The sequence below is a fragment of the Martes martes genome (genome assembly GCF_963455335.1).
Source record: "Martes martes genome assembly, chromosome: 10".
NCBI lineage: Eukaryota > Metazoa > Chordata > Mammalia > Carnivora > Mustelidae > Martes > Martes martes.
In genome coordinates this window covers 13576709-13592391 of record NC_137898.1, presented here as the reverse complement: position 1 = coordinate 13592391, position 15683 = coordinate 13576709, and the positions used below count along the sequence as shown (strand labels likewise).

The following is a 15683-nucleotide window of genomic DNA, read 5'->3' as shown; positions in this document are numbered from 1 at the left end:
GGCACTGATCCTAGAGGTCTCTATTAGTTGGATAATGATTTCAACTCCTACAACAGCAAAACAAAGTAATAGTTAAGTTAGAAGTCCAACTCTCACTGCTATCAAATTCTGAGCTGGTATGTCAGTTGAGGTCAGCCACGATTTTAGGAGTCATGACTCCCTCATTTTTCTGCCATCTCATCTGTGGGTTCCAGGATAGTTCAGCACTACATCCATATGAGCTGCCAGTAGGAAGCAGAAAGGAGGAAGGGAAGGGCAATCCTATGCCATAAAGGGATGGATAAAAATTGTACACTTCTCTTTCACCACATTCTCTTGCCTAGAGCATACTCTTTGGTCATAGAAAATCTAGTTTGAGAATAAACAAAGAGAAGGGAAACTTTGTGGTTGTGATGTTTTATTTACTTTGGTCTTGCTTTGTTTTTGCTTATTTGTTTGTTTGAAGTACTGTTCCATAAAGACCCACTCTGGCTCCAACAGCACTAACATGGATAGAGGGGAGGTACTGCTTCTGGCCCCGGCTCTGTCAAAGCCGTCTCTGCCTCGTGGCTGTCACTTTGAAGTTCCACCTGCTTTCTCCAGTCTAGACAAACATACTGGTCCAAGTCATTTCTGTTGTCTAATTCAGATCTGATAGACTGAAAAATTAGCTTCTCTCAATGTACTGAATTGACTGGAAAATGTTAGAAGACTTTCTGAAAGCTTTCCTGTGCATTATATCTGTAGCCATTCATGGTAAAACATGTACAATCACTCAACTTCTCAAAGATTTCTTTCCTTTCACATCCCCCTCATATAACATCTAGTCTAAAGTAGGAAGTACTGATTCCTTATATCTCACAAAGAATGAATTAAGATGCATCTTCTAATGTATCACTTCGTTCCCTTTTACAAAGAACCTAAGGAGTTAATGTGGCATCTTCTGGAAGAAATCACTGTTATCAGGAAAAGAACTTCTGGTACAAGATTCTGAACTTCTAATTAAGTTATCGGGTAAATTCATTTTTCAGTGGTGGATTTTTGTTTGTTGATTGATACTGATTGGCAAAATCTGGGGTGAAGAAAATAAATGTGAGGTTAGGTTAAGTATTGAAGATAGACAAAGTAGAAGTGCAGGTGGGTACGAAATATCCTGACAGACACCAAAAATGTAAGTAGAGAAATAAGAGGATAATTAACAAAGAAGAAGACTTCAAGCCCACTAGTGACTGGAACCCAGAAGTTTGCAGTCACTAGTGTTTAATTGGATACTGTTTCAAGTGAAATACTATTTCTAGTGTCCCCAGGGACAACGAGTCATAGAAAAGGAAAGAAAAAATGTAGAGAAAAAAGGTCCAAAATGATGTTCTAAGAAAATATGACTTTCTCTTTTGCCTTTAAAAAATTTTCCATTTTTTACTGATCCAATGTTCTCATTTCCCACTGAAGGAAGTGATGAGGAGAAACTTCACCTCAGTGACTGAGTTCATTCTCCTTGGACTGACCAGTCGCCTGGAACTGCAGATTGTCCTCTTCCTGCTGTTTCTGGCCATTTACATGGTCACGGTCACAGGGAATGTTGGCATGATTGTCCTCATCCAGGTCAATGCCCGGCTCCACAAACCCATGTACTTTTTCCTGAGCCACTTGTCCTTTGTGGATCTGTGCTTCTCTTCCAACGTGACTCCCAAGATGCTGGAGATCTTCTTGTTGGAGAAGGAAACCATTTCCTATCCTGCTTGTCTGGTGCAGTGTTACTTCTTTATCGCCTTGGTCCATGTGGAGATGTACATCCTGGCTGCGATGGCCTTTGATCGGTACATGGCCATCTGCAACCCTCTGCTGTATGGCAGCAAGATGTCCAAGAGTGTGTGCACGACCCTCATCATGGGGCCTTACGTGTATGGGGCACTCACGGGCCTCATGGAGACCATGTGGACCTACAGCCTTGCCTTCTGTGGCCCCAATGAAATTAACCACTTCTACTGTGCTGACCCACCACTGATTAAGCTGGCCTGTTCTGACACTTCCAACAAGGAGCTGTCGATGTTTGTTGTGGCTGGATGCAACCTCTCCTTTTCTCTGCTCATCATCCTGATTTCCTACCTTTATATTTTTCCTACTATCCTGAGGATTCGTTCCACAGAAGGCAGGCACAAAGCCTTCTCTACCTGTGGCTCCCATCTCACAGCTGTCACCATATTCTATGTGACCCTGTTCGTCATGTATCTCAGACGTCCCTCAAAGGAATCTGTGGAACAAGGTAAAATGGTAGCTGTATTTTATACAACGGTCATCCCCATGTTGAATCCCATGATTTATAGCCTTAGGAATAAAGATGTGAAAGAAGCATTGACCAAAGAGTTGTTAAGAAAACAGAGATTTTCTTAGAATCTATCATTATTCTTCTGGTTCCCAAAATTTTTCTAAAACTTTTTCCAAATTTACAGGGTAGAATTGATAATGAAATGAGAAATATGGTACATCAAAAGGGGACATTGCATTTTTAAAGCTTCTAATAATTTTTAGAGATTTAAACACGAGAAGTAAAATTTCATTACAAAAACTGGCATGTTTGTAGTTATTCATTATACTCACTGGTTATTGTAATTTCTTTGCCTTTTGTGCACATGATGGCATTTTATTTCTCCTGTTTTGGGTTTAGGTGGAAGTATTTCTAGACAATGAGTTAGATTAGAATTCATACTCATCACTTCCAAGCTGAGCATTTAATTGTTCATGAGAAAACCTTTCAGTGTTTTTTTTTTTTTTTCCTTGTCCTGGTGACAAGCAGTATTTAATATTTAAGATGTAAGGATGGGTTCTTGAGTGAGGACATGTGGAAATGCTCCCTCCACCAACTCACATTAGAAATGTGGAATGGATGAGAAGTGCCCTCTGTCTTACAAGCTATAACCATATGTTGAGTTACTCATTTCCATGGCAGTGAGTACCCTCTTCTGACTGATACTATAGTAACTATACAAAACTCAAACATGTGAATGCATATAACGGAAATTAAGCACTACAGCCCTCAAAAAATCATATTTGAGATTTTGTGTTTTGTTTTTTTCTGTTTCTACAAATATGTGCGTTTGAGTTAAAATTTCTTATTGTAATTATTTAAAATTGTTAATATAAAGCATATATCTCGTTTAAAATATCAAATAGTACTACAGGGTTATACACACTCCTGTCTCACTTCTCCCCTCCCTACCTCCCCATATATAAACACCTTATTCCTGTCTTTGGGCATTAACTCATTTTACATTATCGGTTTATATGTCTATGTATTGATTTTCAAACTCGTGCATGGTTTATTGACAACTTTTTACTAAAGTTAAATTATAAACCTTCTTCTGCCAATCCCTGCATTCCTACCCAAGAACCACCACTTCTTTCTCCTCATCTTTCCGATATGGTCACATTCGAAGGTTTCCTTCGATTGATATATGTGGTTAAAATAACTCTAAATGTATCACTGGTAGTATTGGAAGATAATAAGAGTAGCCCTATGAACATTATAAAAACTGACTACCAACACTATGAATGACATTATGAATGGCTCCCATAATTCAAATTTTGCACAATAGTTTGATTGTCAAAGTTATTAGTTGTTTTTACTTTCTTTAAAAATTTGCTATTTCTATCCAAATTCACACTGAACTATAAAGCCCCTTTTATAGAGAAAAACCATAGGTGATCTATAATTTACTCATTTTCTCCCTAGGAACTTTCTCTCCTCAGGTTGGATTCTGCAGTGGTTGCTCTCTAGGTTTGTTGCAGAGCTGTTATCTGGAGATACTGATCGCTAGTCTTGGTTTAAAATGTCTCATTCATTCAAACTATGTTGATTACTGGGCAAAAATGCTACAGACTAGAGATTCAGGTATACACAAGGCAGGAAATGTCCTTCATTATGTTTTAGAGGTGGGGATATTTCAAAAGCAAAGCATGCATACAGATAAAGTATTTCAGGCACTGGTAAGCACAATGGAGAAAGTACAGCAAGGCAATGTGGAAGACAGTGACTTGCAGCTTCAAAACTGGGGGTTGTTGCTTATGTGGCAATTTCAGGGGCTGGGAAAGGACCCTTGGAAAAGGTGACACTTTGAATCTCAGCCTCTTGGATCAGAAGACAAACATACACAGATTGTTGGGAACTGTAACCTGGAGAATCACTAAGTCCGAAGTTTCAGGGTGAAGCCTGGCATGTTGAAGACACAGAAGGAAAGACATGTGGCTGAAGTGTAATAAATGGGAGAAACGATGGGAAAAGCTGATGCCAAATAAGTGGTTCCCTTCTTTACTGGAAGGCACTGTGCATTGCCATAGTTGACAAGGTAAACAGACTGTACTAGTTTGTGTTCATGTCCACACTTTGGTTGCTGCCATATGTTAGGTGGTCCATGGCCCCTCAGATAAGGCAGAATGGGAAGTAGTAGTTTGTTTCATCGAGTTTTTTCTTTTTCCTCTTTTTAAAATAAATATTGTGTTGAGTCAGCAAATATCAGTTTATGGAACACTTAATGGACTTTTCTGCTATCCAGCTCAATGTTTCCTGCACACATTTCTCTAACCTTATAACTTAAAACTAAGGTGAAAACTTTTTGACTGATAAATGCACAACTTCCATTCCTAGACCAGGAAACTCTTGAACAAACTGGGTGACAGTTGATCCTGCTACATATATCCTGCCACAGACTGAGTTGGCAGACATAGATGGATGTCCTTAGTATTAACAATTTGAATCTCATTCTGTCCAAATTTATCGTTAAACAGCTACCAAAATTTGAGACCTTTTGGAGCTGGAGACTCAGCTCGTATGGTATGATTTACTCACTGATACTCTCCTCACTTCCTAAAACGATTTATCTTTTTCTTCTATGTCTTGATTACATTTGCCATAACTGAAAAAGAAGCAATTAAAATGTTTTCATTATATCTTAATCGTGTGGTTTATTTATCATCCAGTAAATCAATAACTTTGTGAAAAATGTTTCTTAAGAATGCTTGGGTAGTTAGGCTGAGAGCATAAGCAGCTTTCTTGTCTAATGTGTGGAAAATGACTAATTATTTGGAAGAAGGTGAGTGGATCATGTAAATCTCCCTGCAGAGCAAAGCTGATCTCCTACAGAGTTGATAATGCCTTCTATTCCTCTTTTACAAATTTGTGGTTAGATGAAGTAACACCTCTCTGAAAATGCCATTTTGGCAGAGAGGACGTATCGTGCAACACTTTCCCTTTGCCTCAGTCTCTCCCAATAGTCTAGGAAGGACGAAAGCCATCTCTTGTGTTGTCCATCTCCATCTGATTTTTATCACATAAATTTCAACCAGGAGATGAGCAGTGTGTCAGGCACAGGTCTCATTAGGCTTGTATTCTTGTGGTGTGAGACATACATACGCAATTATCATAATACACAAGTGAATCATATGTTAGTGACTGTATGGCAAAATCTGAAAAAAAAATACTGTAGGATAAAGGAGCACAGGAGGGTCTCTGGCTCAGGCATAGAACCGGGGTAAATTTTATTGAGCAGATGATAGTAAAAAAAACTTCATGAAGGTTGTCTAGATATTAGCCGAGCAGGTGTGTGTTGTGTGTATGGGGGTGGGGGGTGGGTGCTGTAGGCACAGAGAACTGCTGGTGAAAAGGGCTGTGTTTCAAGGACTGATTAGAAGCCATTGCTGCTGAAGCCCAGGTCAATGAGATAATTGAGGGAATATGAGATTAAAGGCATAATAGGGTCACACTGGCCAATTATTTAAGATGTGTGTGCCATTGGGAGGTTTTTTCCTTTGAGGAAAAATGAGAAGCTGTGGAAGGTTTCCATGTTCAGTAGCAATATGATTACTTGCATTTTAAAACACCCACTTCTGTTTTTGAATTTAGAATGAAGTGTAGAGGCACTTGGACAGGGGGAAGTTACATAATTATTATGTATTATTATTATGAATTATCACATAATTCAGGCAAGAGAGATGGTTGCTAGGACCAGGGTAGAGCAGGAAAGGTGGGGAGAGGTCCTCAGATTTGGGGAATATGTTCAGTATAGATCTCTGGGTCCTTAAGGTGGGGTTGTTGCTTGGAAGTTAGAGCACCACCAATTCTGGTTTAGGTGCTACAACATGACTAGTTCTCACCAATGGATTGGAAGTGTGCAACCGAGAGACTGTTTTAAAAAAGTATGGATGACTTCCCTATTATTTCTCCAACTTCTGACAGCTGCATCTAGATGCTTAAAGTGACTTTGTTGAGGGCAGAGGACTGAAAATTAGAAACTCTGCATGACTGCATGAAAAGGAGCCTCCTGCCATGAATTGGAATACCTCTTGCAAATTTTATGAAAGAAGCAAAATTCTAATATTATGTTTCATAATTCCACTTAATGTTGATAATTCTACCTGGCAATTTGTCCCTATGTGTAAATGTCCAACCCCAGATACTCAAGAACAAGATCTTTGATTTCATCAAATATCAATCCTACTCTTTCCTTTATCAATTTTTGCTTTTATGTTTGTGAATCTCACTTTATTTGTTTTATATAAAACAAATATATAAAACAAAATTGCTTTATATAAAAATATGTTTTATATTTACTTTTTCATCTTTCTAACACTTGGAATTATATGTTTAATTGATCAATTTACATTTTTTTTCCTATTAGTAATGATAACTATTTGAGATTGTAGTTCAGATTTGGATCCTATCATATATCTTGAAATGCATCATTCCTTTTATGTTGTGTTTTAAATTTAATTCTAGCTTTTACTTCACCTTAGATCTAAGAATTATATATGTAAATATTTTCATTTATAAATTCCTTTTATAATTTAATGTTAATTTAAAGATGTATTCCTTGCTATTTTCAAAAACCTTGTACTCCTTTATATCTCCTAGATGTTATCATGTTATTTTTGTACTTTTCCACTAGGAATTTTGACAAACAATCAGAGGTTGCTCTGAATATAATATAGTTATATTATATTATATATTAATATAGTTATATTATATATTATATTTATGTATAATATGTGTTATGTATTATGTTTATACATATATTATAATATATAATATAAATATAATATAAATATATAATTTATATTATAAATTATAATATAATATATATAAATTATAATATAATATATAATATAATATATAAATATAATTTTTAATTATATTTTATTTATAATATATAAATATAATTTTTAAAATATTTTATATTTTATATAAATATAAAAATATAACTATGCCTTCTGAAAAATCTAGATTTCTGTATTAAAATCCACATAAGTTCTCATATTCTCTTTATAGTTATTCTTATTTTTTTGTTTGCTTTTGTAAAAGCTAAAAAATATATTAAAGATTCAAATTTAATCTTAATTTGCAGTATTCTTTTTAAATACTCTGTATTTTATAATTCATCTATTATATAATATAATTGCATCTTCACTATGAATGATCCCTTTCATCAGTTAAGTAACATTTTCCCTCTTATTAAGTGATTAATAATTAAATATACTTAAATTCAATTTTGCTTCATATTAATATTACAAACTCTACTTCCCATGATTTTGAATTCACTTGTGCTGTGTCTTTAATCTTGTTGAGTTCTATGTGCATCAACTGTAGGCAAAAACAACAACTTTTTGTTTCTCCCGTTGTTAAAAGCGGAAACACTTCCATCAGTTGATTTACATGAGGATTGTCTTCATTTGGGGCAGTGACCTCTCAGGGAGAAGAGCAAGCATATCCCAGGTTTTGCTATGCTTTATCTTACAGACTCTGCATTTATTTTGGTGTCAAATATTGAGGAAACATCCATATGATTTTCTCACAGCTAAAGATCCTTTATCCTCAGTCTGTCTCATGATGCCCTCTTGAAGATGCATTGAAATGAGGCTCTAACCTGTTTTGCCTATGCAAATGACATGAAGATTTAGATTTAAGTGAATATTCAGTATGTTAACTCCCTCATTTTTGCTGTTTTTCAGCTTGGGCTTGTGAAGCAACACCAGTAAGTTGAAAATGGCAGTGCGTTCTTATTCTTCATCATATTCTTTCCTTTATGTGGTTGTTCTTTCTTTGATACTTTAAAAGGAAACATTCCAAGTGCCTCAATGACAAAGTCAAATGAAGATTTATTGCTGTGTAATAATTTCATGGCATGAAGAAAAAGGGAATTTGTCTTAGTTTGCATGTGTCAACTCGATTATGGACTGTAGAGTCTTTTCCTTATTGGAACCCAAATTAGACGGACACAAAGAGGAATTTGGAAGGTAGAAGAGGAGAAAATGCCAGTACTCTGTGATTGGCAGAACCAAGGCTCCCAAAGATATCCACATCCTAATCCCTGAAACCTGTGAATATTGCACTGCGTATGGCAAATACTAACAAAACACCTAGTATTACATAATGGTCAGGGATGAGTAAGACAGTGTGTCTTGGTTTCACATTGTTTCATTGTGAAACATTGTTTCAAACTGTTCACTGTCTACATTATGAAACATGCACTTAAAACGATCTGAGATACAAGGCCATAATTACAGCAATATGAACTAAGTTATATGAAAATACAGGGGAGAAGAGTATTAGTTTTACACAGAGACCCTCAGGAAATGTTTTTGTTTTTTTTTTTAATTTATTTATTTGTTAGAGAGAGGGAGCGAGCGAGCACGGGCAGGGTGGCAGGCAGAGGCAGAGGGAGAAGCAGGCTCCCCACCGAGCAAGGAGCCCAATATGGGACTCGATCCCAGGACGCTGGGATCATGACCTGAGCTGAAGGCAACCGCTCAACCAACTGAGCCACCCAGGCGTCCCCTTCAGGAAATGTTTAAAGGGAAAGTAAGTTTTTCATGACCCATAGAGTTAGATAATCGCGATAAATAATCTTTGTGGTCTGGTGAGAACTCTAATTAGAATAATAAAAACTCACTTTCTTCCTCTGCCAGTTGCCCTATCTAGATTTCTCAACCATGAGTGGTTGTCATGGCTTCTTACATTGAGAACAACCTTTTCACATAAAATCCAGAGGAATCACAAGAGGTTATTTAGTGTCTTATAGAGGCTGGCCTTAAAAATTAAACCTAGCACAATGTTAATATAGGTAGGACCTATATTAGGCCATGGGTAGGGCAAAGAATAAGGCAACTGCTCTACTGAAAATTTTCTTGCAATTTGGGGGGAAAGCAGCAATTTCCTCCACTGATCTCAAGAAACAGAAATAGGCTCTTGTTGCAGCAACTAAAGTGAGTATAATGCAGCAGTCAGGCCAGAAGAGGGAATGACTTGGAGGGCATATATTGCCAGGAGATTCAATTAAAATGATCAAATGCATATTATCATTGTTGACATATCCACATTCGGTGGCTATACAAAGAACATATTTTTGTTCCTTCAAGTTCATAAAGAGCGTGAAAGAATATATTCTATAGAATATATTATACATACCAGTCACATAGTGGAAATGGGTATATTTTGAATTAGAAATTGAGATTTTCATCTGCCCAATTAGTAGTTACTTTAGGCCAATCGGATGAGATAAGTTGCAGTACGAACTCTGGAATCAATGTCTGGAACCAGGAACAGGAACCTAGTCCCTGATTTAGGGTGTGTGACCTTGAGCAATTCACTGAAACTCTTTAAGCTCTAAGTCTCTTGTCTGTAAAATAGATATCATAATAATGACTTCAAAAGGTAGTGGTGAAAATTAAGTTAGCATGTGCAAATGTAATAAACGCTGTATTGTTGCTATTATTAAATTTCTTATGTTCTTACTTATAAAATGAAGGATGTAAAGCAGATACATTTTCCTGCTCTGATATGCTACAGTTTTTATTGTAGGCAATGATACTACTTGTTTCATCTTTCACTGGAAAAGCCCAGTGGCACAGACCAAGGACTGCAGAACACAAGATTGCCCTGTGCAGACTGAGTGACACCATCACCAGTTGGGCTTGATGCAAACCCAAAGCAAATTGTGTTCTTTGATCCCAGGACACATGCAAAATAACTTGAGTTTGGGGAAAACCAAATTGTGCAAATCTGGTATTAAAAAACAAAACTTAACAGTGGACTCTTCCTCTAGAGAGCGACTTGCCCCCAGGGTCATTTGTGGGCAAAGCTTCTTAATTGGTTCTTCCTGGTTTTTGTTTTTTCAAAGCAAACATTTAAGGGAAAATTCTCTTGTGGACTTCCAGGTTCTCTTTTACCTGGTATGCATTGTTGATCTTATGTAGCATTTGCTTTTCACTTCTGCATTCTTACTGGGAATATTTCTCGTCATTCTCACGTTGGTATAAAAATGTATCTGGATCTGTCAGATTAAATTTGCATCTTGGATTTTATCTTATCTTATTCTTCATAATTGCCCTTAATTATTCCATAGATATTATCTGAATGTGAAGGTGTGTGTTTGTGTGCATGGGAGAGACAGAGAAAGAGGAGGGATGGAGGAAATAAACAGAGAGAGGAAAAGAGGCAGGTTTTCTTTAAAAATTTAAAGTGTTTTTTTTTTTTAAGATTTTTATTTATTTATTTGAAAGAGAGAGAGATCACAAGTAGGCAGAGAGCCAGGCAGAAAGAGAGGGGGAAGCAGGCTCCCCACTGAGCAGAAAGCCTGATGCGGGGCTCGATCCCAGGACCCTGAGATCATGACCTGAGCTGAAGGCAGAAGCTTAACCCACTGAGCCACCCAGGTGCCCCTCTTCAAAATTTTTTTTAAAGGATTTATTTATCTATTTGGGGTGGGGAGAGAGAGAGAAGGGGCAGATGGTTAATATCTCAAGTCAACTCCCTCCTGTGCACAGATTCCAACGTGGGGCTTGGTAACATAACCCTGATGTCATGATCTGAGCCAAAATAGGAATTGGTTGCTCAACCATTTGAGCCAACCAGAGGCCCTGAGAGAGATTTTCTATAGAGAATTGATTATTTGTTTATTATAAGCTACTAATGGAAGTGCTAATTTCCTGGAGTGCATTTAAGAATAATTGTGTCCTGTGTATTTATTACATGTGAATATATAATATCTCCTTTAAGACTCATAATTAAATAATAAAATGAGTACTATAATTACTGGTACATCATATTAGGTATAGAGAAATTAAAGAGAAAACAAGGAAAGTATAAAAGCAGCCCAATTTTATGAGTCATGGAGAGAGAATGCAACCAAAGTCTGACAACAGAAATGAAATGCTTTTTTTTCTCTTTTTTTTTTAAAATATTTTTAAGGAGTTATTTATTTATTTTAGAAAGAAAGAGACAGAGAGGCAAGTGGGGGCAGGGGCAGAGGGAGAGAATCTCAGGCAAATGCCCTGCTGAGCATGGAGCCAGATGCTGGGCTTCATCTCAGGGCCGTTAGGTTATGACCTGAGCTGAAATCAAGAGTCTGATGCTTAACTGACTGAGCCACCCAGGCACCTCAAGAAAAGGAATTATTCAACTGTAATACTTTATATTTTCGTGCCTGTTTTTCCATCTTTATTGGTAATTTAATTTGAAATACAGACTGATACAACATGGGAAGCCTGTGTATGCATTTTTGCCTTTAGATGGTGAGGACAGCCCTCTAAGTGCTAATGAGGTCCCCAAACTCCCAACTTTTTTCCAGACTTCATTCTTTTTAAGATCAGGTCTGACTACTCCCCTCTCCCTGATGTCACCATTGCTGTCTATCAGTGGGCAAACCACCTCTCAGCTGTTCATATATGTAGCTGTTGCAAAGTTCATTCACCACTGTCTTTTATACCCTTTCATTGGGCTGCATCATTCTTGATGCCATGGGAGTAGATCCGAATTTCCAAGTAAGAATTCTTCTATTAAACTTTGAAAAATGCATAAGGGTGAAAAGCCCAGGCAGCCATGTCCATCATAGTCACTTAACTTCCAGTTGTAATGCAACTGATTTATGATTTTGTGTGCATTATTTATTTTTATGGAAGTTGTGTAAGTGCTATAAACGGTTATTGTGTATATTTGGGAAAATTTGTAATAAACAACACAAAGCAAAATATATGTTCATATTACTACTTTCTACTCTGTGATTTGATGTCATCTTTTATTTCTTAGGCTCACAAATATATTTTTTTAAAATGATAATTTAACTTTTATGACAAGAATAATAAATTGGTAGGTAGGTAACCTTGGCTAATGTCTTAATACACATAGCGTGAATAGTGAGTGAGCCATCACAAAGCAGTTTGCTTAGTCTTTAATTTAAAGAAAACTCTGCTTTGTGCATAATGGATTCATGTTCGACTCTAATTCAATGTGGTCACATGCATTCTTGAAGCTTTAATTTATCCCTGTGTATCTGTGTATGCTTCAATCTAAATGATCATGTCCAGTTGATCCCTGGAAAACTCTTCTAGGGGATAATGAGTCCCATAAAGGTAACATGAGGCCTTAAGGTGGATGGACAGAAGACACAGACATTATACAGAAAAGGTGACATTCTGTGTATCATAAAACAAAGGATTTTAGCCATAACTTTATTAACTCTGTAACAGATTATTCAGCCTATATAGGAATATATTACAAAGCAGTTTATCCAGTTAGAAATAACTTGAACTGTTCTTATTCTTTAAAAATATTTAAGCTATTTCATAATGCCTCAAGTTTTCATTAATTCACCTGAGATTCTGGAGTCATATAGTCTCAGTCTAATGTACTTTGGTTGGAAGCTTTCTCCTTTCTCCAAGAAAATTATTCTTCCCAAGTGGGGTGGGTGGAAGTTACCTTTGTGGATAAAAGTCTGTGTGCTTTCATTAAGGCCAGAAATGTATCTTCCTGCCTGCTCTTATCTTTTCTGGTCACTATTCAGTGATATCAATGGATATGTTCAACTGTCATTGAACAAAGTGTGATGCTGGAGATTAAAACAAGGGTCTTGGAAACAATCACTGGCCCCAGAAATGACATTTAGCCTTTGGAGGGCACAACACAATACCATCTTCAACAAATTCATTGTCCCGTTGAAAAGCTATCTCAGGATTCCTGTTGAACAGAAGCACACTCTGTGTTCTACAGACATGAATGTTCATTGATACTGATGGAAGCTCTCTATCTCATTTTCTTTCTTCATCTTTCTCATTTTCAAGCTAAGTAAATGCTAGCTAGGCTAATTATAACACTTTTTTTTTTCCAAAAGACTTCTCATAGTTTAACTTTACAGGTAGATGTGTATCTCTAAGACACTGATAGGATATGGAGATTACTCATTGTTATTTAATAAGCAATTATAGATTTTACTCCTTAATACCTATTAACATCATGCAAGGTACTAGTATTTTCTCAAGAAAATAATTTGTGTGATATTGTCTTGAGAAAAGGTTTATATAATACAACATATACATTAGTTAAATAGAAATTTGAAGCTAAATACATTGAAAATAAGTTTGCACAATATCCAGGAAGCTTTTCCAGAATGTCACTGGATCTCCAAAGTAAAGTGAATCTTTCCTTACTTTCTGACTTCCCTATAACTATGTAAAAATATATTATGGTTATAGAAAGTTTGTTTGCAAAATTCCACAATAAGTGTTGACATTTATACTTTTGTTTTACCTATCTTTGAATCCAGAACATGATAGGGCATATTGTCAATAATATTTAGTTGATTATAAGATTATTTATAATTTCACCTTAGAGATGCCAAAGGGTCCACAATCAGGGAATATATGTAAATGTATGAATGTGTATAAGTAGTTTACCCCTTTATACTTGGCTTTGGTGACCAATGTGGTCAGTTTGTCTTTTATCAATTTAAATGAGCCCGAGCATGAGGTTAGATTAAAAAAAATTTTTGTCTGACTCTTGGGGTTGGTGAGTTATTTGATTAAGTGGTTTCCATCCCTAATCATGGAGATATGCTTATGATGAAAAAGCGATAAGGTAAAAAATTAATTTTGCTTTGGGTTAAAAAGGGAAGTAAAAGTCTTCATAAATACCTTAAAATACTTAAGAAGTACCAAACATGCCATTATTGGAAACAATGTATATTTAAGACATAATCTTGGAGGAGTGCCTGGGTGGCTCAGTCAATTAAGCTTCTGACTCCTGGTTTTGGATCAGGTCATGATGTCACGCACGGTCCTAGGACTGAGCCAAACATCCCACTCCTTGGTCAATGGGAGATCAGCTTGAGGACTCTCTTTCCTTCTCTGTCTCTCTGCTCCTCCCCCCACTCATCTTTGCTCTCTCCTCCCCTCTCTCTCTATCTCTGACATAAATAAATAAATCTTTAAAAAGAAAGAGGTAGGGATGCCTGGGTGGCTCAGTCCTCTAAAAGTCTGCTTTAGGCTCAGGTCACGATCCCTGGGTCCTGGGATCCAGTCCCACATCTGGCTCCTTCTCAGTGGGAAGATTGCTTCTCCCTCTGCCTACCACTCCCCCAGTTTTTGCATGCTCCCTCTCTCTCTCTGACAAATAAATAAATAATCCAAAAAAAAAAAAAAAAGGAAAGAAGTAATCTTGCAATTTGGTTAAGCAGAATATCGAGTACTAGTGTGTTTCAATCACAATATTTGGTATAACTGTTATGTATTAAGGCACTCAGTAACTTTCAGAGAAACTGCTACATAACAAGTCCTCAGAAAAGATTTGTTGCAAAGAATGGCAGAATTCAGGCATAGATATTGAATAAAGGAAGATAGAAGAGGCATGGAAAAATATATAAATTAATGAATAAACAATATTTGATTTTTAAATTCATTTCATTCCAGTTATCACTAGGATTTATGACGAATATTGACTTAGAATTGAGAAAATGCTCAATTTCACCGATGTGACAGAGTTTATTCTTTTGGGACTAACCAGTCATCAGGAATGGCAAGTCGTCTTCTTCATCATTTTTCTTATGGTCTATGTGGTCACCGTGGTAGGCAATATTGGCATGATCATGTTAATTAAGGTCAGTCCACAGCTTAACAGCCCCATGTACTTTTTCCTCAGCCATTTGTCATTTGTGGATGTGTGGTTTTCTTCCAATGTGACCCCCAAAATGTTGGAAAATCTGTTATCAGAAACAAAAACTATTTCTTATGCCGGTTGTTTGGTACAGTGCTTCTTCTTCATCGCCCTCGTCCATGTAGAAATATTCATTCTTGCTGTGATGGCCTTTGATAGGTACATGGCAATTGGGAAACCTCTGCTGTATGGCAGCAAAATGTCTAGGGCGGTCTGTATGAGACTGATTTCTTTCCCTTACGTATATGGTTTTCTGACTAGTCTGGCCGCAACCCTGTGGACATATGGCATGTCCTTTTGTGGGAATATTGAGATCAACCACTTCTACTGTGCGGACCCACCTCTCATCAAAATGGCATGTGCTGGGACTTTAGTAAAAGAATATACAATGACCATTCTTGGAGGCATCAATGTGACATATTCTCTGGCTGTGGTGATCATTTCTTATCTGTTCATTCTCATTGCCATTCTACGGATGCACTCAGCGGAAGGGAGGCGGAAGGCATTTTCCACCTGTGGCTCCCACTTGACAGCGGTCATCATATTTTATGGGACTCTCATATTCATGTATCTCAGGAGTCCCACAGAGGAGTCTGTGGAGCAGGGGAAAATGGTGGCTGTGTTTTACACCACAGTGATCCCCATGCTGAATCCCATGATCTACAGTCTGAGGAACAAGGGTGTGAAAGAAGCCATGAACAAAGTGATCAGGAGAACGTGCTTAACAAAATAA

The 15683-nt window shown here is 36.9% G+C and overlaps 2 protein-coding genes across 2 annotated transcripts; both read left to right on the top strand.

Moving 5' to 3' along the window:
* Positions 1 to 1434: 1434 nt before the first annotated feature.
* On the top strand, positions 1435 to 2370 carry LOC308351114 (olfactory receptor 5M8; the record flags this gene model as incomplete). Its single annotated transcript, XM_080816595.1, has 1 exon — positions 1435 to 2370. One exon carries the CDS (start codon positions 1435 to 1437, stop codon positions 2368 to 2370), a length of 936 nt encoding a protein of 311 aa, XP_080672721.1.
* A 12380-nt stretch (positions 2371 to 14750) lies between these two features.
* Positions 14751 to 15683, top strand: LOC308351136 (olfactory receptor 5M3-like; the record flags this gene model as incomplete). The annotated part of the gene is made up of 1 exon (XM_080816609.1): positions 14751 to 15683. The coding sequence occupies one exon, from the start codon at positions 14751 to 14753 to the stop codon at positions 15681 to 15683; it is 933 nt and encodes a 310-aa protein (XP_080672735.1).